Here is a 27,664-nt window from a genome sequence, read left to right as displayed (position 1 = left end):
GAGAGAGAGGGGGCAGAGAGGGGCAGAGAGGCAGAGAGAGGCAGAGAGAGGAAGGCAGAGAAGGAGAGAGAGAGAGAGAAAGGCAGAGAAGGGGAGAGAGAGAGAGAAAAGCAGAGAAGGGGAGCGAGAGAGAGAGAGAAAGGTAGAGAAGGGGAGCGAGAGAGAGAGAGGAAGGCAGAGAAGGGGAGCGAGAGAGAGAGTGGAAGGCAGAGAAGGGGAGCGAGAGAGAGAAAGGAAGGCAGAGAAGGGGAGCGAGAGAGAGAGAGGAAGGCAGATAAGGGAGAGAGAGAGAGAGAGAGAGAGGAAGGCAGAGAAGGGAGAGAGAGAGAGAGAGAGGAAGGCAGAGAAGGGGAGAGAGAGAGAGAGGAGGCAGAGAAGGGGAGAGAAGGGAGAAGGGAGAGAGAGAGAGAGGAAGGGGAGAGAGAGGGAGAGAGAGGGGAGAGAGAGAGAGAGAAGGGAGAGAGAGAGAGAGAAGGGGAGAGAGAGAGAGAGGGAAGGGGAGAGAGAGAGAGAGGAAGGGAGAGAGAGAGAGAGAGGAAGGGGAGAGAGAGAGAGAGGAAGGGGAGAGAGAGAGAGAGGAAGGGAGAGAGAGAGAGAGAGGAAGGGGAGAGAGAGAGAGAGAGGAAGGGAGAGAGAGAGAGAGAGGAAGGGGAGAGAGAGAGAGAGAGGAAGGGGAGAGAGAGAGAGAGAGGAAGGGGAGAGAGAGAGAGAGAGGAAGGGGAGAGAGAGAGAGAGAGGAAGGGGAGAGAGAGAGAGAGAGGAAGGGGAGAGAGAGAGAGAGAGGAAGGGGAGAGAGAGAGAGAGGAAGGCAGAGAAGGGAGAGAGAGAGAGAGAGGAAGGCAGAGAAGGGAGAGAGAGAGAGAGGAAGGCAGAGAAGGGAGAGAGAGAGAGAGAGGAAGGCAGAGAAGGGGAGAGAGAGAGAGAGAGGAAGGCAGAGAAGGGGAGAGAGAGAGAGAGAGGAAGGCAGAGAAGGGGAGAGAGAGAGAGAGAGGAAGGCAGAGAAGGGGAGAGAGAGAGAGAGAGGAAGGCAGAGAAGGGGAGAGAGAGAGAGAGAAGGCAGAGAAGGGGAGAGAGAGAGAGAGGAAGGCAGAGAAGGGGAGAGAGAGAGAGAGGAAGGCAGAGAGAGGGGGAGAGAGAGAGAGAGAGAAGGCAGAGAAGGGGGAGAGAGAGAGAGAGAGGAAGGCAGAGAAGGGGGAGAGAGAGAGAGAGGAAGGCAGAGAAGGGGGAGAGAGAGAGAGAGGAAGGCAGAGAAGGGGGAGAGAGAGAGAGAGGAAGGCAGAGAAGGGGAGAGAGAGAGAGAGGAAGGCAGAGAAGGGGAGAGAGAGACGGCAGAGAAGGGAGAGAGAGAGAGAGACGGCAGAGAAGGGGAGAGAGAGAGGAAGGCAGAGAAGGGGAGAGAGAGAGAGAGAGAGAGAGAGAGGCAGAGAAGGGGAGAGAGAGAGAGAGAGCGAGGAAGGCAGAGAAGGGGAGAGAGAGGAAGGCAGAGAAGGGGAGAGAGAGAGAGAGAGAGGAGGAAGGCAGAGAAGGGGAGAGAGAGGAAGGCAGAGAAGGGGAGAGAGAGAGAGAGCGAGGAAGGCAGAGAAGGGAGAGAGGAAGGCAGAGAAGGGGAGAGAGAGAGAGAGAAAGGTAGAGAAGGGGAGAGAGAGAGAGAGAGAGAGACGGCAGAGAAGGGGAGAGAGCGAGGAAGGCAGAGAAGGGGAGAGAGAGAGAGAGAGACAGAGAAGGGAGAGAGAGAGAGAGAGAGAGAGAGAGAGAGGCAGAGAAGGGGAGAGAGAGAGAGAGAGGCAGAGAAGGAGAGAGAGAGAGAGAGAGAGAGAGAGGCAGAGAGGGGAGAGAGAGAGAGAGAGAGAGAGACAGAGAAGGGAGAGAGAGAGAGAGAGAGAGGCAGAGAAGGGAGAGAGAGAGAGAGAGAAGGCAGAGAAGGGGAGAGAGAGGAGAGACGGGCAGAGAAGGGGAGAGAGAGAGAGACGGCAGAGAAGGGGAGAGAGAGGAAGGCAGAGAAGGGGAGAGAGAGGAAGGCAGAGAAGGGGAGAGAGGAAGGCAGAGAAGGGAGAGAGAGAGAGAGAGAAAGGGAGAGAGGGGCAGAGAAGGGGAGAGAGAGAGAGAGAGAAAGGCAGAGAAGGGGAGAGAGAGAGAGAGAGAAAGACAGAGAAGGGGAGAGAGAGAGAGAAAGACAGAGAAGGGGAGAGAGAGAGAAAGACAGAGAAGGGGAGAGAGAGAGAAAGACAGAAGGGGAGAGAGAGAGAGAGAGAGAGAAAGGCAGAGAAGGGGAGAGAGAGAGAGAGAGAGAAAGGCAGAGAAGGGGAGCGAGAGAGAGAGAGGAAGGCAGAGAAGGGGAGCGAGAGAGAGAGAGAGGAAGGCAGAGAAGGGGAGCGAGAGAGAGAGAGAGGAAGGCAGAGAAGGGGAGCGAGAGAGAGAGAGAGGAAGGCAGAGAAGGGGAGCGAGAGAGAGAGAGAGGAAGGCAGAGAAGGGGAGCGAGAGAGAGAGAGAGGAAGGCAGAGAAGGGGAGCGAGAGAGAGAGAGAAAGGCAGAGAAGGGGAGAGAGAGAGAGGAAGGCAGAGAAGGGGAGAGAGAGAGAGGAAGGCAGAGAAGGGGAGAGAGAGAGAGGAAGGCAGAGATGGGGAGAGAGAGGAAGGCAGAGAAGGGGAGGGAGAGGTTAGGCAGAGAAGGGGAGAGAGAGAGGTAGGCAGAGAAGGGGAGAGAGAGAGGAAGGCAGAGAAGGGGGAGAGAGAGAGAGAGAGAGAGAGAGAGAGAGAGAAAGAGAGAGAGAGAGAGAAGAAAGGCAGAGAAGGGGAGAGAGAGAGAGAGAAAGGCAGAGAAGGGGAGAGAGAGAGAGGAAGGCAGAGAAGGGAGAGAGAGAGAGAGGAAGGCAGAGAAGGGGAGAGAGAGAGAGAGGAAGGCAGAGAAGGGGAGAGAGAGAGAGGAAGGCAGAGAAGGGGAGAGAGAGAGAGGAAGGCAGAGAAGGGAGAGAGAGAGAGAAGGCAGAGAAGGGAGAGAGAGAGAGGAAGGCAGAGAAGGGGAGAGAGAGAGAGGAAGGCAGAGAAGGGGAGAGAGAGAGAGGAAGGCAGAGAAGGGGAGGGAGAGAGGAAGGCAGAGAAGGGGAGGGAGAGAGGAAGGCAGAGAAGGGGAGGGAGAGAGGTAGGCAGAGAAGGGGAGAGAGAGAGAGAGGAAGGCAGAGAAGGGGAGAGAGAGAGAGAGGAAGGCAGAGAAGGGGAGAGAGAGGAAGGCAGAGAAGGGGAGAGAGAGAGGAAGGCAGAGAAGGGGAGGGAGAGAGGAGGACGGCAGCCATGACTGTTTAATTCCTGGCCCAGTTCCCAGACCTTCTTGTCCGAGCTGGCTGAGTCCACTGAGGAGGACTGTAAGCAGGCAGTCTAGAGCAGTGTGTGCCAAGTCTGGCTGATCAGTCTCTGGTTACAGGGGTTGTACATAGAGTAACAGCAGGGGGCACTGGTCTCACTCATCCATAACCTTTTAGCAAGAACAGTGCCTTCCTGCCATAGTCAGCTTTCACTGAAGCTTTTGTCTTTGCAGTGGGGTGCCTTGAAAAGCCCTGGCATTGTGCATGTTCAATAATGCTGAGCGATTAGTGCTTTTTGAGGTCGTTTCGGTTTCGATTAAACACATTTTCAATTCCAATAATTGTACATTAAATGCGCTGTGCATTATGTGGGTTAAATGCTGTAACACACAATAAAACAATAAATAAAAGTCCCATGATGGTAGTGACTGTCCATTACTGCTTATCACCTATTAACCTTCATTCACATTACTTTACTCAAATATCTCACTTGTGTGTTTTATTTGATGACTATTTAATTCCAAGTCATTATCTCATCTCTATAGAGCTGATGCCTGTATTGTCTGACAAAAATCACTATTTTAGTAGTTCTTCAAAGTGAATAAGGCACAACTGCTGAATACCAACTATCAATCATTTAGATCATGCATTTTCAGTTAGAGAACTGCTATGCAACTTTCTCTCTATCACTCATTCTTCTGTCTCTTATGTAGCAGGTGTAAAAGAAACAGACCGGACAAGTAGGCACCCAATGGATTATGATCACTGTAGGTAATTACCATACTCCCTCCCACATCGCACAGCTCGGGCTTCGTCTGTTCCATATCTAAAGAAACTGCGCTGTGGGCGCATTGAGCTCACAGAAAACCCCCAAACAAAATGGAATTTAAATCATTGAACCATGTCGCTCAAGTAGTTGCTTAAAAACGATGAATAAAACATTTCGGTTAATCGCACTGCACTAATATTCAATGACAAAATATATACTTGAACGTTGGATATATCCTTAGACATACGACATACGTCTGTCACTTGCAGTCTTTCCAGTATAGGTGAATCACAGGGCTAATGCCACAATACATTACAGCGGTGCAGAATAACCCGTTTAACAGACACTTCAGAAAAGTGAATGGGGTCGGTTTCTTACCTGGGTTGGCCATCGGTGTTCTGCCCTGGGGTCCACTGCCCTGGTGCGGGGCGGCGGTGTTGGGGGATCCATTGTTGTTGCCGTGGTGCTGGCTGTGTGGCGGGGGCTGTCCGTGGTGCAGGTGGTGGTGGTTCATGTGGTGGTGATTGTTGTTGCTAGGGGGGACGGAGGAGTGGTTGTTGTGGCTGTTGTTGACGGTCAAGCCTCCGCTACTCTTGCTGGTCGGCGGCTGGGTGGGGTTGTTCCCTTGGTTACCGTTACCTCCAGTGGGGTTGTTGCGGTCCCACATATTCACGGTCTTGTTGTAGGCGCTGGGGTCTCCCCAGGTGGACGTGCCGTCATCGATCTCCATCTTGCGGCGGATGGAGGGAGGAGAGGGTTCCTCCCAGCCAGTGGGCTCCATCGCTGGGTCGGGTTTGGCTCCGGAGCTCCCCGGGCCCCAGCCGGGGTTGGAACTCTGCCTTACAGATGCAGGGCCGCCCCAGGACCCCATGCTGCCTCCTCCTGGTCCACCTCCTCCACTATTGCAGTTGGGGCTTTCCTGGGGCTTGGAGCCCCATCCTGGTGCCGGGCCGCTGGGGCTTTCCTGGGGCTTGGAGCCCCATCCTGGTGCTGGGCCGCTGGGGCTTTCCTGGGGCTTGGAGCCCCATCCTGGTGCTGGGCCGCTGGGGCTTTCCTGGGGCTTGGAGCCCCATCCTGGTGCTGGGCCGCTGGGGCTTTCCTGGGGCTTGGAGCCCCATCCTGGTGCTGCGCCGCTGGGGCATTCCTGGGGCTTGGAGCCCCATCCTGGTGCTGGGCCGTTGGGATGCTGGTTCTGGGTCTCCCCCCAGCCACCAACAGCAGGGGCAGGCTTCGACCCCCAGCCGCCCCCATTTCCTCCACCCCCTCTGGGGCTGTCCTTCCACCCTCCTCCTCGTCCATTTCCTCCTTCCCACATGTGGCTGGAGGACCCATTCTTCTTCACCTCGGCTGGTTCTCTCCACTCTCCGCCGTTGGAGCCGTTGGATCCATTGCTGCCACTTCCGTGGCCGGAGCCCCAGCCTTGGGAGGAGGACTTGGGCCCCTCTCCCCAGCTCTGGGTTTGGTTCTGCTGGGTCTTGGCTGGCCCGTCGTCCCAGGTAGGGGAGGACTTCTCCTCAGGGACACCCCAGGATTGACCTCCACTCTTTGGGCCATTGTTTGTGGTATTGGGGCCTTGGGCCATGGGGTCCCCCCAGCCACTGACGGAACCGTTGGGGGCCTTGTTGACAGGCTGCTCCCCCCAGCTTGACGGTGGAGGGCCTCCCCAGCCTGAAGGGCCCTCACTCTTGCCTCCGGGGCCCCCTGAGCCTGGCCTCTGAGATGGTCCCAGGCTGGGGTTGGCTCCCCCGTTCCGGGGGTCCGGTGGGGATCCAGAAGAGGGGCTGTTGGAGCCCCTCCATGTGTCCCCTCCACCGCCTCCCCTCATCTCGCTGGTCTTCCTATCGTTGGCGGCACGCTGCTCCTCCATCTCCCAGGAGGTGTGCTGGCGGACGGGCGTCTGGCCCCAGCCTGTGTTGCAGAGCACACGGGGGTCCAGGTCCTGCCGAGGCAGGGGAGGGGGACCTCCGTCCTCGCTGCCAGTCTGATCCCTGCGATGGATGCGCCCCTCGCTGCCACCGCTCCCGCTACCCTCACTAGCCGGGGCCGGGGTTGGCTGGCCCCAGGAGCTCACCTGCTGGTCCTGGGCTGGGCCATCTGAGGAATCCCAGCCTCCTTTGACCTCTCCTCCACCGCTGGAGTGCTTCCCCCAGTCTCCCCCCCAGCCTCCTTCTCCACTGCCACTCCCGCCTCCTCCGCTGCCAGAGTGGCCCCAGCCGGACATGCCTCCGGAGGGTGCTGAGTCCCAGCCTGAGTTCTTGGAGGAGTTAGCGGATGTCTTGGTGTCTTCGTTGCCCCAGACAGAGCTCCCTGCGTCTCCGTTGAGCTGGGAGGACTCAGTAGGGGACTGGCCTCCCCAGCCGGGCAGGCCGTGGATGGGGCTGAGGGGCTGCTTAGTGTGGTGGCTGTTTTGTCCGTCAGTGTTAAGGTTGGGGTGTTCCATGCTGCTGAAAGACACATTCTTATTGGAGGACGGGGCATCAGGGCTCATCATGCCTCCCCAGGTGCTGCTGCTGTTGTTCTCGTCCCCTCCCAGGCTCCCATTGCCCAGGATACCGTTGGGTGGTAGTGAGGCGGGGTTCTGGCCACCTCCAGCCCCTTCTTGCCCCAGCACGGGCCAGGCCGAGGGGTTGGCGTTGGGGTTCAGGTTCAGGCTAAAGCTGGGCTGGGAGTTCCAGCTGGGTGCTCCTCCACTCCGACCCAAGTTGGGCCCAAGGCCGTCAGGTTTGGCTCCCTCAGTGGGGCCCATGGGGATGGGGCCTGGTCCGGAGCCCCAGCCCCTGCTGCCGATGGCTCCAACTCCCTGGCCACCGCTAGGCTGCATCATGCTAGCTACGTTAGCGACGTTAGCTTTGAGAGAGGAGGGGTAGTGGGCCTGCTGGCTAGTAGCCCCCGCGGCCATGCTCATGTAGCTGCTGGTCTCTGGGTTCGTACAGTCAGCGGCTGTGGCACATTCTGGAGGATTCGCTGGTCGGCTGACGCTGCTGCGACTGATGGAGGGCCAGGCCTCGGTGTCGCTCCCGTCGATGATCACTTGATCCCAGCTACTACTGGTGGTGCTGCTGCTGCGGTCGGTGGCTGGTGGTAAGGCTCCCCAGTGGGGATTCTCATGCTGGGCACCAGGACCACTCTGGAAGGGCAGGTCTGGAGGAGAAAAAGAGAGAAAGATTTATTTAACCAGGAGAAAACATTTGAGAGGGAGAGAGAAACAGAGAGAATACCATGTAATAAACTCCCTCAGCTCCTGGAGGAAGTCATTGTACTGTATCTCCTTGGTTGGTTAAATTGTTACCATCCGACTTGGCAGCAGTGAGAGGAGAGCAATTGTCACGCTCTCCTGGTCTGTTCTCCAGTCATATGCCTGCCATAATCAGCATGTACAGCAGACCATGCTCCATATCCTATTAGCTATGGCATATCCATATATTCCTGCTTTGGTGCAGTCAGATGTGGAGTGACTGGGCGAGAGATAGGAGCCCTCCCTCTCCTACTTTCACTCCCACTAGCCCTCCTTCCTTCCTCTATGTGAGTGGGTGAAATGGAACCCTCCCTCCCACCTGCTCTCTCCCTCTCCCTCCCTCCTTCCCTCCCTACTCTCTCCCCCTGAACTGAGAGGCCCATTAGTCTCCCCTAGCTGTGGCTGTGAAGGGAAGCCCAAGTGGAAAGCTGCTCATTTATTGAAATGAAACCAAGATGGCTCCTCATCTATCACTCCCTATGCTCCAGCAGGTCCCCACAAAGCACTACCAGGTCTGGGCTGCTAGACATAGCTACACTCCGACACTGTGGAGACTGCAGAGTACGCACATTAAAACTCTGCCGTCTTCAATTCTATATTTCTTTCCTTCACACACACTGAAAAAACTAAGAAAATAAATCATAAAACAGCATAATAACCAGAACACAAAAAAATGCTCCTATTAATATATGTCCTCACACCAGAAGAGGGAGAAAAACAAGATATACACTACAGTTCAAAAGTTTGGGTCACTTAGAAATGTCCTTGTTTTTGAAAGAAAAGCACATTTTTTGTTTCTCGTCAGTCTATTCTTGTTCTGAGAAATGAAGGCTATTCCATGTGAGAAATTGCCAAGAAATCTTGTACAACGCTGTGTACTACTCCCTTCACAGAACAGCGCAAAATGCCTCTAACAGGAATAGAAAGAGGAGTCGGAGGCCCCGGTGCACAACTGAGTAAGAGGACAAGTACATTAGAGTGACTAGTTTGAGAAACAGACGCCTCACAAGTCCTTAACTGGCAGCTTTATTAAATAGTACCCGCAAAACACCTTTCTCAACGTCAACAGTGAAGAGGCGACTCCGCAATGCTGGCCTTCTAAAGCAGAGCTGCAAAGAAAAAGCTATATCTCAGACTCACCTCTTCACTGTTGACATTGAGACTGGTGAGTGGAATAGCATTCATTTCTCAGAACAAGAGTAGACTGATGAGTTTCAGAAGAAAATTCTTTGTTTGTGGCCATTTTGAGCCTGTAATCGAACCCACAAATGCTGATGCTGCAGATACTCAACTCATCTAAAGGCCAGTTTTATTGCTTCTTTAAATCAGAACAAGTTTTCAGGTGTGCAAACATTGCAAAAAGCGTTTTCTAATGATCAATTAGCCTTTTAAAATGATAAACTTGGATTCGCTAACACAACGTGCCATTGGAACACAGGAGTGATGGTTGTTGATAAACGTAGATATTCCATAAAAATCTTTTAAAAAATCTGACATTTCCAGCTACAATAGCCGTTTACAACATTAACGTCTACAATGTATTTTTGATCAATTTGATGTTATTTTAAAATGGACACATGTTTTGTTGCTTTTCTTTCAAAAACAAGGACATTTCTAAGTGAACCCAAACTTTTGAACATAGCCTCAGCCTACAGACACACAATACTCTCACTAATACCGATGAGCGGTACCAGTCCCGGTAACAACTAATAATAGGCTCATTTCGTGCCATGAGGCCGCAATGAATCAATGAGAGGCAGCTAATCAATGGCCTTATTAATGCTGCTGGAGAGGAGGAGGAGGTGGTATTGATCCACCAACCACCATGCAAAGCAAACCACTAAACTGGTCTTATCTACAGAGAGGACCTAAGAACACTGCTGTTCCCACTCGCCTTCATTACTTGAGAGCAGGGTCGGGGGCCAATTTTCATTTCAATCGAGTAAATTCAGACTGCCTTAGAAATGAGACTGACCTCAATCCTGGTTACGTTATGAAACTGCACATTGTTGAAGGCTGTACTATAATCTACTTGTTTTTGTCATTCACAAATCCAATAAGCTCATCAATTGTCATATCAAAAAGAAAGGTATCCCATTGCTAGCTATATTATCTATGACACAAAAGCATTCTCAATATCAAAGTTGTCTTAGACATTTAGAAAACGTATAGCCTCCGGCTTTCCTTTGACGCGTCACAGAATGTTTTATTAATATGCGTGTGTGTGTGAAACAGTTGGGTAGGCCGTATTTGGTCATCACCTTGTTTCAAATAGAGATTCTTACCTTCTATTAGCTCGCTATTGGAGTCCATTGGATTCTATCTGATCGTTCCGTGATTTGCATAATTGCCTGGAGTTTATCCATCACAGATAAAGCTATGGTCAACACAATCCTGTCAAATAGTGGGGGGACTAGCTTCCGTTTGAGACAACCCGACTGACAGATATGTGGTTAGGCTTAAGATACTGCACAAAACGCCTCTGAGTCCCTCCAAATGCAATTTTCCCCTCAACATACTTATCTCCTCTTCTCAGACTGCCTTATCACAAAGAGTCGTCAGTGTGTGTGTGTGTGTGTGTGTAGAAAGGCACAGACACACACACTGTAGGCTATATAGCTCTACGCATGCACACACACAACCTGCAATCAGCTCTACACTTCCTAGAAAGTGTAACCAGAGGTACCACAAAATTCCCATCTCAAATCCTAACTTCCAACAATGTTGCAAAAGATTTCCCATTAAAAGTTTCTCCTACTACATTTTTGGTGAGAGAAAAAAAAACAAGTGAGCAGGCTGTTCGGTTCCACCTCTCCCCCTCTCAAAACTGCACAAATAGAAAACATCTGGGGCATCTAGGGTCAAGCTGAGCTGCCCGTCCAAGACGCATCATCCCACAATGCACAGTGACAGACCAGCGTGCATTAGGCTGAGTGATCCTTACGTAAGCACATCATGGATCCTTATGAAAGTACCCTATATGCTCTGTTCAAAAGTAGTGCACTATACAAAGGGAATAGGGTGCCATTTGGGACAACTTTTCTATAGCGTTGTTCACTTAGGGACACATATCGCCATACCACATTGATCATAACTCTCCATTGTTACTCACCGGGACTATTTAATACATCTTAAACCCACAACAGAACCACAACCACCATCACTTCCTCATTGCCTTCGAGAAACAAATGCATCAAAGTCAGTACACATAACAGCTAATGTCAGTGGCCAGCGCCCACAACAACCAAAGAGGTTTTGCATGATTTGCATATTTTAGGAGTCGTTCCAACAGAGAGCCCTGTGTGGGTGTGGGAGAGAGTCAGTGTCTTCGGCAGGCTTTTTCTTTGGTAGGTTTGGCACCGTTTAGCTAACCGCTAACCTAACATAGAAAAGCTCATTGTGGGTGTTGCCGTCAGCAAAACAATGTCAATCCATATACCTGCAAGGGTGCTAGGTTTTTGTTTATATGTGAGAGGAAGGAGAGAGAGCGAGAGGACGACAGCACCAGCGGTTCTGACGCAGACTAGCGTCGCCCCCCCCTCTCTGGGTCTCTTCAAGCCCGCCGAGCAGCAAGGAACGCCATTTTATCAGGCAGACCTGAAACTCAGCCAAGAGCTCAGAGGCTGCTGCCTGCAGCAAGAACGTCTCGCTCTGCCCTCTGCTTTCTCCCTTTCAGTTAGTCGCTCCCCCGCTCGCTCCCACGCACACATTTTCTCTGAAGGGGCATAAAAATAGGATGCATGATAAATCCATCATATACTACACAGAAAAGCGTGCAGCTCAGCCCTATTTTTCCCCGTCACGGACAACTCTAGGAGCGAAACCAAATAAAAACCCCGGAGGAGAGAGAGAGATAGAGCTGACGGCAGCTGTAAAGGGGGTCAGGGGGAAAATACCTGAAGAGAGGTGCTGCAACACCATGCTGTGAGGCGCTACGCAGAGCGGGGAGACGCAGCAGCCATCGCCATCCTCCGCCATTCAATATGTCTGCTACTGCTCGCTGCAAAGCGCCGCAACTGCTTACTTGACATGATGCCAAGAAATTGAGGCTGGCTGCGTAGTGTGTGCGTGTGAGTCACTGTGTGTTTGTGTGCGTGTGTGTCACGTCTCTTAGGTCTACTCAACCTTGCCCACTCTCTTTTCCTTACAACTCTGTACGACCTTATTTCTGGTAGGCATTCCAATAGATTAGTGAGAAGTCTTCCTGCTTCGGGGGAAAAAGGTGTGTGCGTGTGAGAAACGGGGGACAATAACAAAAACAACAAGGGGAAAAAAATGGGGACAGTTCTATTCAGTCTCTGCTGCTTTCATTCTGGTCCCAATTAGGAGGGCAGTGGGTACGATTGTGTACGCTGAATGAATAGCGGCGTCAGAAATCAAAACAAAGGGGCTTCTATTCTTTGGCTCTGCTGCGGCTCCCTGGCACCAAAGATGCAGTGCGGTGAGAGCACGCACACACTACATCTGCATCAACGAACACACTTCACATACCAGCTCAGCTTCCTATCGTAGAGCACTAGTCTACTACTTGGAATAAGACAAGGCGGCAGTGATGCTAGTAGCCCTGCCGGGGAAACAACTACCGGGAGATCAGGCTGCTGCTGATAATGAGGATGCTGCTAGCAGGCAGCTCACATGGGGAACACGGGCAGGTAGCCAGAGGTTAGACACCGCCTTTCTCTCCCTATGAAAGCCAGGGTGACAGGGAGAGGGGGAGGGGTTGACAGTGGCAAAGGAAGAGAGAGCGAGAGCGGAGAGAGAGAGTGTGTATGAAGAGAAAGACACGGTGCACCAAAAAGGATAAAGTGCCTGTGGCCAACATCATGAGCAATAGCGTAGCCTTGGAGCTAGCTGTGAAATGCAGCAGAGAGCCATACGAATGGGGCCGAACCGGACGCCATTATTCTCCCATTCATTCAACACCACCAATCCACCACATTATCTCCAGCCAAACCTCACGGTGACGCACCACAAGCAGTAAACGCACCATTTAATCCCCTTTGTCCTCAAAATAGACCCTCTTTCCCCTTTCAGGAACTTCTGAGTTCCGGTCTCCGGGATCAAAAGATTCTGGTTAGTTTTCCAGAAATGGAGAGACAGAGAGAAAAGGAGTGAGAGTGGGCACAGGAGGGTTTAAAACCGGAGAGGAGAGGTAGTTTCCTCTTGGTTCCCTGGCAGAGTCTGGGCTAATGAGGCCACTAGGGGCTGGAGTGGAGAGCGAGTGAGAGAGAGAGAGAGAGGGCTAGCATTCTCTCTAGCCTCGTCTGGCTCGAGAACAGCATGTGCTTCAGCCAACTCCATTGACTAGTGCAGTCATTGTCATGCATATACCTCTGAACATTGTTCACTTACGTGGCCCTGACAACAATGATCAAAGGAATCGCCTTACAGCTAAACCACATCAGGCAGTGATCACTGATGGGAACAGTCATCAATGGGACTTGTTATGGATTGGTCTTTATCCGCAGACAAAACAATAGGTTCTGTAACTGGAATCAAAAGAACAAATATGCCACCTCATCCAGGCGTTTGAAGACAAAGCCAAGGGGCCAAATGAGAAAGGTGGCAGGGCCAATGCGTGTTAACAACATCTAGCTAACAGTATGCCTTCTGGCCACATGCTATGTCACCCGGGGGCTTAGGAGACAGAAAGCCATGAATGAACCAGCTGTTGTAGACCACTGAGTGCTTTTCCCACAGCACGGCTTGCATCTCAGACCCCCACTGTAGCACCTGCTATGCTACTAGAGGAAGGCCAGACAGGCTAGGCTGCAGCACTCACTGAGTTGTAATGCCATCAGCTGTTGTATTGGAGAGAGTGGGGGGGTTGAGATTGTGTCTCAAGACATTGCAGTGTGGAGGTTGGGTTGTGTCTCAAGACATTGCGGTGTGGAGGTTGGTTTGTGTCTCAAGACATTGCGGTGTGGAGGTTGGGTTGTGTCTCAAGACATTGCGGTGTGGAGGTTGGGTTGTGTCTCAAGACATTTTGGTGTGGAGGTTGGGTTGTGTCTCAAGACATTGCGGTGTGGAGGTTGGGTTGTGTCTCAAGACATTGCGGTGTGGAGGTTGGGTTGTGTCTCAAGACATTGCGGTGTGGAGGTTGGGTTGTGTCTCAAGACATTGTGGTGTGGAGGTTGGTTTGTGTCTCAAGACATTGCGGTGTGGAGGTTGGGTTGTGTCTCAAGACATTGCGGTGTGGAGGTTGGGTTGTGTCTCAAGACATTTTGGTGTGGAGGTTGGGTTGTGTCTCAAGACATTGTGGTGTGGAGGTTGGGTTGTGTCTAAAGAGGACCACAATGGAAATAGAAATAGGCCTACGACTTATGTGTTTGTGTCCATTTTGATTTTTAATGCATTGCTGTTCTCACACTCGAGTTATGTGCATTTTAAAATGGTCAGACAAAAAGTACTCATTATTGAATTGTTTGATTGGTTGATTGTGATTATAGCCAGCTGAGCCTGTGGGCAGACAGATGAGAGAGGATGTAACTGGATCAAGGCAGTGACTGACTCCTGTAGTACAGCCACAGCAGGCCTCTGGGGCAGGAAGCGCCTGTGTCCCCTCTGAAACATGACGACTGCACCAGCAGGGAGGTCAAAGGAAGCTGACCCCAAAGACAGAGCTCATCTACATACACAGTCTCTCACATTCAGCCTGGGGACAAATTTGATTGGCCCATGTTTGCATGAATTGTGTACCATGCTGGCAGGAAAAATGACATTTTCCTCCTAAAATTGAGAGAACACAGCTAGACACCAAATCAAATGCATACTTCTCAACACTGCATCCGTCCAAAACCGGTTTTCCTCAGTGCCAAGACTAATGCTGTATCGCTTTCCATAATTGGCAGTGGAGTACAGCAGTAGAGAAATAAGCTATTCATGGTATGACAAGGCAGACAGCCAGAGGGAAGAACAGTTGATCAGAAACCCCAGGGACTTAAAGCCTTCCCCAGCTTGGGCCTCTCCTGCCTGGGGCTGTGTTGTGCAGCCAGTCAGTTAAAAAAAACATTGGATATCAGACCATCAGTGTGTGTACTTGAGTGCGTATACACACACTGTGCGTGTGGCGACATGTGTCTGTAATGCCCTGTGCTGCCCAGGGTTCTGCAGAGAAATTGTGTTTACAGTGATGCTGCAGGCAGCCCCCGCAGAGTAAACATGTCAGTCAGTAATGGAAGACAGCACCACCGAGGAAGAGAGAGATTTGAGTAAAATAAAAAAGTATGTGAACAGACACCGCAGCAAACTCTTCCTCTGTCTCGTCCTCGAAGTGTGGTACAACAATTTGCGGTGTGCTTATCTGCGCATGTTCTGCATTTAAAAGACAACAGATACTAGAGGTGTTGGTTGAAATACCTCCCATGAAGACCGGTGGTCAGAGAAAAGCTGCAGGGTCGAGGCTTAAAAAGGAAGACGGTAGGCTAACAGTGGTTCACCAGACAGCTTGCAGAGACCGCACGCCTCCCACTCCCTCACTGGAGGAAAAACAATGCTGAGAGACATTTACTCAAGGCTCATATTGTTTGTCCACTCACCTCTCTCTCTCGCTCTAAATTAAAGCCCACTGGCAGAGTGGGTCTCTTGGCCTGACATGTTTCTCTACGCGGTCCACAGATCCGGTCACTGGCGAGTTCATTAAAAAAGGTGACCGCGGGCGGTACAGGTCCTGAGTGCTCTCCAGTCTCCACAGCATCTACACTCAGCGGCTAAACACCATCACGGCCATATTTCAACAGCGTCAAGTTAAAGCCTATCTGCAGTGCACAGAGCCCCTGTAGAAACACAGGTGAACCAGAGTGGAGGAGAATCTCAGAGTAACACACCATCATCAATTCCCTAATGTCAGTGGATTAGTACAGAGCAAGAACAGGGGTAATATCACCTGCCCCGAGTAACACCAAGGTTTCGGACTGACCCACAGATGGACCCATCATACGAATTTGCGATTCGCCCCATTCCTCAACCTGTTGCAGGGCACTAACACAGACCATTTTACTCGCATATGTGCCTTAAATATTTTTCTGTCGACCTGGAATTTGAATTTTCAGCACACCTAGGGATTTTGGGGATTATAGTTTACTATAATCACTGCGCTCCTAAATATATTTGTGTGCTCCTACAATTTTTAAGTTAAGCGCACACGTGTGCCTTGTAAAGGTCAGCGTAGAGCCCTGTGTTGAACAGCCTCATCCATCTACCATGATGACCTGCGACACTTCATTTCATGGGACCAATTTAGTAACATCAGCTTCTCTATCAAGTTACACAGAAACGGGCCACATTCCTACTGAGGAAACAGATCTAGCCACGGGTAAGACGCAATAAGCAGGGAACTGACCTGTGTGGCGCTTGCCTGCGGAGGAGGAAAAAGGGGGGGCACCGGAGATGAGCGGGTCAGAGGCAGGGGTCACGGTGAGGCTACTCAGGGCTCCGGCTGGCAGTGGCTGGCCCCTCTTCAGTAGCTGCTTGTGCTCCTGCTGGCGGAAACGCGGGGGAACCTCACGGGGCGGGTAGCGGGGGCCTGAGGACGACGACGGAGGGGTCAGCTGCTGTGGTGTTTGCTGGGTGCTAGGGGGGGCGCGCTTCCCATTGGTTCTGACTGAAGAGGAGGAGGAGGGGGGATGTGAGGCCTGGGGCAGGGTCACACTGGTGGTGGGGTGGTGGAGGGGACCGGGGCTGGGCTTAGCTGGCTCTGGCACTGGAGGAGGACACAAACACAACACAGGAAGCAAGGTATTAGCTAATTCTGCACAGCACACATCACTAATCCACTGTACTTTGCAAGACATTGTTGGTTGTAGCACCCAGAGCACATGAGCTGTGCACCCCTGAATGTGTTATCATTTCCCTGATCGAGTATGACATGAACACACTGATCATTTGAACTGATGTTCATAGGTTGATTTGAACTGATGTTCATAGGTTGAAACATCAAATGACCTCTAACCCTAGAGCAACCAGGCAAGGTTTTATTCTAAAAAAATGTTATACCCCAAATATCTGACACCCGTATAACATGGATTGAAAACATAGCCCTTATTTTCTAAGGGGAAATCAAGCGAAACGTGGTTAGTAATAACATTCCTTATAAGCCGACCTGTGCATGAACACCACCGACAGACAGCCCAGACAACATGAAAGGGCAGGTTCTTACACACACACACTCACCTCTGCCTGACCCTGTGCATTCTTCTGTCTATTAGTTCCCCAGAGATAACAGCCCTCTAATCAAGCCTTGACCAGACTAAGTGGTATTAGCAGTCGGTACTAGCAGGACCTACTGTGTCAGCCTACTGTGTCAGCCTACTGTGTCAGCCTACTGTGTCTAAAGGAGCTTAGCTGAGCCCTCTGGGTGAGCAGGAGGCTGAGGCTGGACAGGCTAAGAGCTGCCCGCGAGGGCTGGAGGGGAAACTGCACAGAGGCTTACGGAAGTGTGTGTGTCTGCACCAAGGCTTATGTAGCACAAGTGTGTGGGTGCGTATTACGCAACTGCATTGGAAAGAGGTTAACACCCTGCATATCTGACATGGTATGTGTGCTCACTGTCCATGCTGACTAGAAAAGCATGGCAGCCATATTGTCTCTCAATACTTTATGACCTTCATGAGCTGCTACATCAGTTTGGTGAATGTGAATACGGTTTGTTGTGGTTCTATACTCCCTAGGTGGCTACAGAGGAGAATTCATAGGCTGGTTTTAAAAACAACAGGCTGGCAGGTATGCCTCAGGGGGGAGAAAGGAGAGAGAGAGAGAGAGAGAGAGAAGACGGGAGAGAGCGAAGGGATTGGCACAGGAGAGATGCAGATTAGCAACCAGGCAACAGATCTCTCACTCTTCTGGGAACACAGGAGCCACTGTGAGGACTCTGTCACAACACACATGGGAACATACAAATGCACACAATGACATTTGAGGTCATATCAGTCTGACCAATTAGGACAACTGCAGCTTTTGTCATTTTTTCATGGTTTTCCAAGTTGTGGCTCCAGAGAAAATAGAGCGAGAAACTAACAGGGTGTGACTGTGTAGAATCTCACACATGAACAGTAGAGGCCTGATGTGGCTGACTAGCTGTCCTGTGCTGCAACAGCGGGGGTTAAAGCAAACACTGCAGGCAGGCCCACGTATTCCCTCTGCCTGCCAAAGGCCTGTCCCACTGCCAACACCGTTTCTAGAAAGAGAGCACCCTCTGCACATGAGCTGTGCACCCCTGTGCCTCTGACACACACACTCAATATACTTTCAAATATGCGCATACACAACTAGGTTCTCTCGCTCATAAACTGCATACTGCCTGCTGATCTACCTCCATCTCTGGGCAGAGCTGGCCCCTCCAGCAGCAGGAGCTAGCTAGCTGGTTGGGCGCTGCAGCAGGCAGCTGGTGACGCACATATCTGATTCAATTCAGCCTCAGCCCGCCTGACGCAGTCACAGCCAATCAGTAGGCAGGGTGCTGTGTCCTCACCACGCACCCCCCTCGGCTCTCTCCCTCTCCTTCGTCCTGCTCCTCTCTCTCTCCTTCCTCGCGCTTGCCTTTTACAATGTCCACCCTCTTCTGTTTCGTTTCACCCTCTGCTCAGCCATTTCATTTTCTCCCTTCAACCTGTCCCTCGCACTCCCTCCCTTTTATTCTCTAGTGCTCCCTCCCCCTCGTTCATCCAATTCGGTCTCTCTCATTGTTCACTGCTGCTCTGAATCCATTAGAGGAAGCAGATGGACTGCTGGGCTGTTACTGGGCCGGCAGCCTCACACACACACACACCCTATGAATCACAGCTTCTGTGACGTGGTGGGAGGGTGTGCGGGTGTACATTGTGAGTGTGGATATCCCACATTATGCGAGTATATCTGAGGGGGGGTTGGTTGGGTGTGTGCGCTTCCACTCTATTCTCCAGTAGCCTCTGTTTATAACAACACTGGTGCTTTTACAACACAATTAAATAGCTATTAAAGCACTATGTTGTGTGTGTAAATGATCACAGTTTATCTGGTCTATGATGGGAAATTGCAGTTGTTATTCCAGCCAGCTGGGTATTGTGTATCCATCTTTGGAATAATCTGCATTTAATAACTCAGTGAAAAAGAGTTTACTCAGGAGAGAGTAGCTGTGTGTGTGTGTGTGTGCACACGAGCGTGTGTGTGAGCATGAATGGCGGCTACGATACGACGTCTCTCGGCTCTAAATAAAAAGATCTAGCAAAACGTTAAAACATTACTCCTTTTATTTTGGGTGGAAAAGAGTTGTTTTTTTAATCCATAACGTACGCTAAAGCGCTTCGCGGGAGATTTTCTGAGGCGAAACAAAATCCCTTCACCAGGATGAGAGAAAGCGATATCAAAATGCTGTCTAGTCAAGTTCTCTAGCGCCATCATTTGTGTGAGAGATTTTTTTCTCTTCTATATATATGGGAGATTCACCTGTATGTCTGATGGGAGAGATAGCAGGTGATACGTGTGACATTGTCCTACACCCAAAGACCTAGAGGGGAGATTGAGAGATCGTAGGAACACCCAGAACAAGAGGCAAAGTAAAGGGAGAGAATGAAAGATGGAATGAATGGAGAATGGTATAGAGAATTAGAGAGAGTGCACAAATTAGTGTGAGAACGAGAGAGAATGAAAGAGAAGGAGCGCAAACAAACTGCAATACTAGACCTTTTCGGGTCGCTAAAGCCTTAAAAACACTATTTGATGTTCAAAGGAGAGTCAATTAAATAAACCATTATAACGAGACACACTGTACATTCCATTAAACCCTCAAGGGAGGAGAAGCACTCCTAACCAAACTTGTAATTTTGGCCTCCTGTCCCCCACTCAATGGTTAACTAAGCCGAAAGAGATGAAAAAGCTTGAGTGAAAAGGATGATGGTCAAGAGGGCAGGCCCTGGTGCATAAGGAGCCACTGGCTCGGTTAGGGAGTGTGTGCCTGGCTTTGAAGGGTTCTGGGAATCGTCCATGTCAGAGGTTAGCTACGTGCTGCTATTGTGTGATGAGGACGCATTTTAATATGTGACCGTGTTTATAGTGGGGGAGGGCTGTGTGTAGAACACATAAGTGGACTACAGAAGAGGTTTATCTGCATCCTGGATGGAGTTATATACATGACTCATTGGAAATCAAATGTTAATGTGACTTCATGAAAATACATTTTTCATGTCCAAGCATTGGAAAGTAGTGATGTAGGGACTTAACTAAACCATCTGACCGATGAGGTGTATGTGTGTTTAGTGGCCTTGTTTAAGTGGATACAGGGTAGTTGAGAGGACTGACAGTACTAAAGGTTAAGAGGGGCTATAGACTTTAGTGGTACAGCAGGATCAGTAGCTTTGAGTGTTGATGGTTGCTTGTTAAGATACACCCAGACAGTCTCTTGTGAGAGTGTGTGCCATGGGGGGGGGTTGTCTGATGTTCCATCTGTCAGTAGTAAATCGTGTAGCAGGTCAGAGACCCCCACACACACAGAGACACTAAAAGGCACAGCTTTCCACCCCTCACCCTTCCCTGGGTACTAGGCCGCCGCCCGTCACCATGGAGATGCCTAATGCACCTCTGCTCTGCGGGCCTCCTGTGACCCACCACCCCACCCTGAGCCCCGACACACTAATGAGCAGAGGGCTCATCTCAGCAGTGTCCACTCATTCTCGCCACACTTTCTACGTGCTTTAGGAGTCTGGTTGATCCATAGATACGATTCATAGAGACTGTTAGAATTCACTGCAGTTAACTATGGGTAGATAACACTAAGCCAAAGTCCCACACTTAGATACGATTCAGTCAGTCCTCCCTTATCCAAAGGAGATTGTTGCCCAAAGACTGATCTAAGGTCAGGTGTGTTCTCTACACGCTATGGTGAGAAGGTGATCCTAGATCTGTGCACAAGGACAGCTTCAATCCACGTGCCTTAGGAGTCATGTGTATACCACTGAGCCAATGCTTCCCACGTAGATATGATTTGTCAGCATATCCTCATCAACACACAAAAATGGCAGAGTGGTGTTGGTGGTTTGGACATGAAAAGGCAGAATGTGACCTGAAGCAGAAGACAGGAGGGCTGCCTCTTCCAGACACACCAGGCAGTCCTACTCAGCAACACATACCCTCTCCCCCATGCAAAGCCTCATCTTTAAATGCCATTAATATCAGCACATACGCTTTTCTATTAATCTGCCTCTAAATGTGACATGAGCCCTCTCAGCTGTGATGTAACGGAGGGTATATTGAATTGCCTCTTCTGTCTGCAGCGTGTGAGTGATAATCCAACATGAATACAAGCAGAAAATATCCCCCACTTCTCTGTCCCCTCCCTTCCACTTCATCCCCTCCTCTCTCTCTACTCCTAAATCAACCCCCTCTACTTGACATGCAAGCAAAAAGACAAAACAATTATCCTTCGCATCCATAAACCAGGATCCATTCACTCACTATTCATTTACAGAGTATTTATTAATGTTGCAGTTAGACACAGAAAGGCGACGCGCCCCCCCCCCCAAAGTCAATTATCCCCCAATTAGATTGCGATTTAAGAAATCCGACTAAAAAGTGTTGACAATTAATTGAATGTGAAATTGCAAATTAATCCAATATGCATATTACGATGTGATGTCGTCCGGTTTCCCGGGTGGAGATAATGCAGTTCTCCTGTCACCGCAGTGACACCTTGTAAATATGTCAGTCGCCGTGGCAAATTGTTGGGTTGCCATGGTAGCAGGGCGGTCTCCTGGGAAGGGGAGAAAACAGCATGGGGTAAAGGTGGCATGCTTCCCAGTTTTTCTACCGAAAACAGTTCGGTAGAGTAAGTGCATATAATGACGATATTGTGACGTTTTTGTTCATTTGGTACAGTTGTATGGGGCTGTTCGGCAACAGAATTCTCTCTCTAGTCAGTAGCCGAAGTCTACGCCCTTTCGTCGGTGATTGGTCAACAGTGATTCTTCAATAAAGACTTGTCATTCAACAAGAGACAACTCCTTTTCATGCATTTCTCATTGAGAAATACTATACAAAACATCTTACTTAGATGTAAAATTGCACAACTAAGAGCTCTTAAATTAATTTGGACTATTTTAAGATGGTGTAAACTGGCTACGGCGTCTCAAATGGACAAACCGCACTATTGTTGCTTTTCCCCCCCTCTTTTTCATCAAAGGACTTTTAAGGGAGTATGCAAGTACACTCGTTCAGGTCGCCTAGCCGACATCGGCTAGCAGCCAGCCGAACTGAAGCATACCGAAGCCTTAATGGGAAACGGAGGTAAAAGATTGACACGCATTAAGTTTGTTCTTGAATACATTATAAAGGCAGGCGCTGTTTTTCTGATTACACCAGGGCTGGGTAGAGAATGCGTCAGGCATACCCGGGTATTACTGATGGCTTTCGCTCACAAACTCAGAAGCCACCACCTGTTTCCATTAACTGTGTCACTCTGAGCAGTGGGGGTATGGTGCATTATGTGTGTGCGCGCAGCACGATGGGGTTTGATTGTGGGGAATAATCAGCGTTCCCCTGCCCGCCATGCTAATAGAGGGCTGAGGCGCACTCCCTCTACCCCAACAGGGACTGCCTGGGTGGGGAGGCTTGTGGCTGGTCCCCAGTCTCACTGGAGCTCCATGGCTAATAGAGGGCTGAGGCGCACTCCCTCTACCCCAACAGGGACTGCCTGGGTGGGGAGGCTTGTGGCTGGTCCCCCATCTCACTGGAGCTCCATGGCTAATAGAGGGCTGAGGCGCACTCCCTCTACCCCAACAGGGACTGCCTGGGTGGGGAGGCTGGTCCCCCGTCTCACTGGAGCTCCATGGCTAATGGGGGGCACAGGAGTTAATTCTACAGCGCCAGCGCCTCATCTAATTTTCATACATATGATCGCACCAGGCAAGACCGATTACCGTAAACAAATTGAAACGTGAGCGGGAGGGAGGAGGAGGAAGCGGGAAAGGTGATTGGAGAAGGGATGAGGCTGTGTGTGGGGTTGTGGGTGTACAAACGTGTGTTAGAGAGTGATGAGAGATCATTGATATGGACAGAGACGTCACAGCTACATACTGATTTGCCCACACACACACACACCTTATTTAGTGACATGGATGCTAACTGAAGTAAAACAGTCCTATGCTACTTAGAGGGCTCTGTAGCAAATTGAGCGGAGATCATTTTCTCTCTTGCTTACTTTAAAAGTAGGCTATACAGTGTCCATTTAGTTGTTTCAGCCCTACAAGTTCCTTTTTGGTCCTATTCTCTGTAGGCTGACGCTTGAATGCACTCATCCCACTTCCTTTCCCTCTCAGTTTGTACACTCTGTCATCTAACTTCAAACTAAACCTTCTCAGTCTGCTGTTGGACACCCTAAGTCACCCCTCGGCTTAAAATGGTTCCTTCTCGCTTGGTGACTCACCAACAGACGGAGCACAGAGTCTCCCCCAGAGATAATTAGACAGACCTTAACGAGGTCAGAGGTCAAGAAAGTGCCATTGACCTCTACACAACGCAAACGGACGTCGGGCCAAACCCCAATGCCTATTGGCGAGGGCGGTTAGCTGTTGGGGTGTGTTTGGGCCAATCCCCGGTAACACAAACAGGACACACACACACCTTTTAGAGGGCGAGGTGCTGACCAGCGCAAACTGAACAGATGCTCTAATGGGCTTTAGAGTGGACCAAAGCCCTGACCCCATCTGTCTAATGCCTGCCTGCAGGGGTTTAACACCTACACGCACTAACAACGACCCCCTGGCTTATTCACACGCAATGACACACATTCTTCACACACACTAGACTCATTTGTTGGCTAAATACAATAGGAAACATTTGACGTGGGGGACCGGGCGGCGCAGTGGTCTAAGGCACTGCATCGCAGTGCTAGAGGCGTCACTACAGACACTACAGCTTTATCACAACTGGCCGTGATCGGGAGTCCCATAGGGCGGCGCACAATTGTCCCGGCGTCGTCCGGGTTAGGAGAGGTTTTGGCCCGGGGTAGGCCGTCATTGTAAATAAGAATTTGCTCTTAACAGACTTGCCTAGTTAAATAAAGGTTCAATTAAAAATGTGCTGAATGGAAACGCACGCAGAAATAGCATACATACTACCGATGTGAGCACATATGCTGCTGGGAGAGAGCGGAACAAGATGCCCCTTAAATAATGTCACCCCTGGAACTGACTGAACACCTTACCCTCCCAAACCCCCCTCCCCCCCATTAGGAGCTCCCATCTGGGCGCCCTCTCCACAAATCATTGGCCAGCACTGCTGAGCTCAGAGGAGAAGTCATTGTGTATCTGTATGTTAGATGACGCTGGGCCTGCTCCTACACAGCCCTTATCTGTATGTATACGCCTTTGTGGCTCATATGAACTCCCTTAAAAATCAGAGCCGATTAGGACCGTGTGTGTCAATCATTTTCATGCACTTTTAAAAAGCTGTGCGGCTATGAGCGGCAGTTAGTCATTCCACTCACCTTTGGTTTTCGTGTCAGCAGCCTAGAAGACACACAGGGAGAGAGAAGTCAACAGCTGGAAACGTAAAGTTGGTTTTGTTCAATGATTAATGTGGAGCTAGCAAAATGGTGTGTCGTAAAAGTTTGTCATTAACTAAAACATTAGTGCATTACAGGAAGGAATGTATGTACTTTTACACAACAGGGAAGGAAACTGTTAAACTCATAATCAAAGTAAACATGAGAAATGATATTCCCAGTAGAACTTCATCACATTGCAGGCTGCCAAATTGGATGCAGCCCACAATCGCATATTCATACAACGAATGGGCAAATATCTTAAATGAAAAGCCAATTGAAATTAGCTGAAAATGTAGGGATGTGGGACATTGAGACATAACTGGCAGTAGGCTGTGTGGGCCTGATTAGACACGCAAGGTAAAACGCCTCAGTCTTCAAGACCCAAACAGCCCCACCTGGGAAGACGCCTGCTATAAAGTGCCTTGGCACGGCTGCTGGCTAGTGGAAGTGATAATTACAGGCTGTCTGTCTAATCTGTCTGAGTGCAAATGTGTGTGTTAGCAGCCCGATCAATATGGGATTTGTGGGTCCTATACCGATACTAGGGAGGCAAAGGTCACTGATATACGTGCAAATATGTTTTTTTTCTTTTAGGAGGCAGAATGAAAAATATATTTTTCACAAATTGCACTCCAAAGGATTAACAGAGTCTAAATGATGATTTAACTAAATATTAAAATGAACATTATTTAAGAACATTTTATTTGTGGCCTACATGACAACCAGCACAAAGCCCCTATACCCTCTATGAATACAAAAGTAAATAAAAACATTATTCAGTTGACCTTAGGTACATCTTTAAGTTGTGTCCATCTATGGCAGTGGATAAGAATGCAGAAGTGAAGCACGACAAGCACACTAATAAACAAGAATGTCTGAAAGAGTTCCTAATGTCGCCACTAGATGTCAGCATCTGTATTGAGTAGATTCACTACAGTGCTTTAAACAGTCAAGTAAAGAACCACTATGGCAACCTCGCAACAAGAGCTTGTTATGACAAGCCCGCGCTAGATGATCATTGCGAAAATGTTTTCTTACTGAAACCATAATGTAAATTATACCGTTATTCAATACAAAATGTATGTATTTGGCTACATATTTCAACTGCAGATGGCATGCGCTGATGACTGAAAACATTCATGCAGGAAAATGTTTGGCGCACTGGTTTTAGTCACACGTTCAGGGATGTATCACGGATGAGTCAGTGTTCACTTTGGCGCCAGTCCAGTCGCACATAGGTAGCACAGATTGCTAGCTAGCTAGGCTAACTACCTTGCTGGCTAGCTAAGTGAGCATACAATGAGGACAGGGCTCCCTGCTTGGTAACGGGTACTTTTGATTATTTCCTCATACGCCTTCGCTGGCTGTGAAAAACCACCATGCACACGCTCACGTCCTGAAGGATGTTCAAGGAGCAGCTCTGAGAGCGCCCCCCTCAGGCAAACATTGAAAACGAATGTTCATTCTATGTATATAATATCCACGCTTTATCTGAGGAATAAAGCTCGAAACAAATATTTCTGTGAAAAGGGCTAATATCGGCCGATAATATTCGTCAACTGATTTAACTGTCGGGCTCGAGTATGCGTTGGCGCATAGCATCGTGTTTTTATATGCCTGTGTGTACAATTGTATGACTGTGCGAATGGCGTGCGTCTATGTGCGACAGCAACATCTCCTTGGTTACCAGAGCCAGGCTAGTGTTTCCAACAGAGCAGTGTGTGTAGCTAGTATGCCAGCTCTAATCTGTCTTTAAATAGGGTCCATACACCTGGCCGTGTGCTGCCTGCAGGGTTATTGGCTCTAGGCTAATCCATGAGGTTAAACTAGGGAGGAACTCCCACACTCAGTCATAAGGAGACTATACTGAACACACCTACCTGGGGAACAGAGGTGAATGACGGAGGGAAGGAGGGAGAAGGTGTAGCCTGATGGAGAGGTTTTTCAGGAGGTGGTACTCCGTTTGAGGAGAGACGTAACAACTCACCTGTTTCTGAGCAGCTTCCTTCTTGGTCTTTTCTTGCTTTTTATTTGTATTTTCTTCCATCAAATGGTTCTCTTCTCGTGTTGTTCGCTTCTCTCAGCTGCAAACAGAAAGGGAGAGGTTTTCAGAACAGGGCAGAGAGGAGCAGCAGGCTTTAAGTTCAGTAACCTAGGGCTACAATTTCCCTTTCATCCGCTTAGAGGTCAATGTCAGAGCAGCAGGCTTTAAGTTCAGTAACCTAGGGCTGCAATTTCCCTTTCATCCGCTTAGAGGTCAATGTCAGAGCTAGCAGACTTTTTCCAGAGATGACTTTTAGAAGCCAAGCACATTCAGCATTTCAGAAGTAACACATTGAGTTGCTTCTTAAATGCAATTTCCTTCATGGCCAGATAGAGATTGGGGGCTCGGGGGTGAGCAACAGATGGACACCTGGAAACTGACAGAGGGAGAAATGGGGGGGGGAGATAGAAAATAAGGAAAGACTGAGAAAGAAAGAACAAACTCAAGGCCTTTCCCAAAGTCTGTCTCCAGTGGCCAGCCAAGCAGCCAAAGGAGAGATCAGATAGCTGGGGAGCCTGCGAGAGAAATTGGTTTATTTAAGCCTTTATTTGTTTTGGCTGAAGTTCGGTGACGGTTCCTGGAAACTATTAAAGGCATGAGGAGAGGGACTGGGGGAGCCTGTGTGTGCATACGTATGTGTGTGTGTGTGTGTGTGTGTGTGTGTGTCTAAAGCCTACTAGTGCCGGTCAGCCATTTCAATCTGGTCAGTGTTGCCAGCTAATAAGTAAGTGCCACTCGGTGGACATTCTGGTTATTATCTGGTCAATGGGAAAACTCAAAAGTGTGGTCAATACTAGACAGCTTCCAACTGACTGGCTGTTCCTCTCACCGCAAATCCAGCCGTTTATCGTGGAACTCTGGGATCTCAACGTACTCTTCAACTCCCTCCACACAAACAAATCGCCCATTGTGCTCTGTCCTCAGCAATAGTAAGGCCATAAACGCACATTTTTCTCAGTGCCTGAGTGACTGACACACACACCGGAGCTTACCGGAGTTTCTCCAGCCTCAGACAGTGTCCATAGGGGCCTGCACATGAATACATTGATGAATTATCATAATAATGACAGGGAGAGTAATGACATGCCCGCCTCCCAGTGTGTTGCCTGTTGGTAGGGGAATGGAACTGTCAATCAGAGTGACAGGCAGAGGCAGGCTGAGAGTGAGTAAATGGTGGGGAGGAGTGTCCATAGGGACAGCCATGTTGAGAGAGAGCGAAAGTGAGCGAGAGAGGGGAGAAGGGAGAGAGCGAGTGGAGAGAGAGAGACCTGTTGCCTCAAGTTAAGGGAAACCAGTGAAGAACAAACACCATTGTAAATACAACCTATATTTATGTTTATTTATTTTCCCTTTTGTACTTTAATTATGTGCACATCATTACAACACTGTAAATATAAGACATTCTTTTGGAACTTTGAGTGTAATGTATACTGTTCATTTTTGATTGTTTATGTCACTTTTGTTTATCTATTTCACTTTCTTTGGCAATGTTAACATGTGTTTTCCATGTCAATAAAGCCCCTTAAATTGAACGGAGAGAGTGTGAAAGAGGGAGAGAGAAAGAAATTGGCAGGCAGGCATTAACTGTCAATCTACAGTACAGCTAGTGTACTGCTTAACAGCAACAAATACTAACAGAGGCCTTGTCTAGCTGTAATGACTGAGGGAGGACAGTACAACGCACTATCAGACTCCTATTTATTATAGAGGGAACTGTGTGTGTGTGCTGCATTAGTATCTAATCAGACAGAAAGGCTGGTTGATCTCTGCCTGGTAATAAGTAGGAGCTCAATAGTGTCTCCTCT

At 49.6% G+C, this 27,664-nt stretch overlaps 1 protein-coding gene and 1 long non-coding RNA gene across 2 annotated transcripts in view; one reads left to right on the top strand and one right to left on the bottom strand.

Annotated features, from left to right (window-relative positions):
* The window catches only part of LOC115142458 (trinucleotide repeat-containing gene 6C protein-like), an 85,026-nt gene that overhangs the window by 39,698 nt on the left and 17,664 nt on the right, over nucleotides 1–27,664 (bottom strand). Inside the window, 4 exon segments of the mRNA XM_029681944.2 lie at nucleotides 4,446–7,208; nucleotides 15,644–16,003; nucleotides 23,756–23,777; nucleotides 25,803–25,899. Of these exon segments, the coding sequence (XP_029537804.2) occupies nucleotides 4,446–7,208; nucleotides 15,644–16,003; nucleotides 23,756–23,777; nucleotides 25,803–25,862 (3,205 nt within the window). The 5' untranslated portion in view covers nucleotides 25,863–25,899.
* The window catches only part of LOC135560176 (uncharacterized), a 51,768-nt gene that overhangs the window by 20,294 nt on the left and 3,810 nt on the right, over nucleotides 1–27,664 (top strand). The window lies entirely within an intron of this gene.

This window comes from Oncorhynchus nerka, linkage group LG15 (genome assembly GCF_034236695.1).
Source record: "Oncorhynchus nerka isolate Pitt River linkage group LG15, Oner_Uvic_2.0, whole genome shotgun sequence".
In the NCBI taxonomy this organism is placed as follows: Eukaryota; Metazoa; Chordata; class Actinopteri; order Salmoniformes; family Salmonidae; genus Oncorhynchus; species Oncorhynchus nerka.
The sequence above is the reverse complement of the archived record's forward strand: the minus strand, read 5'-3'. Positions and strand labels throughout refer to the sequence as shown.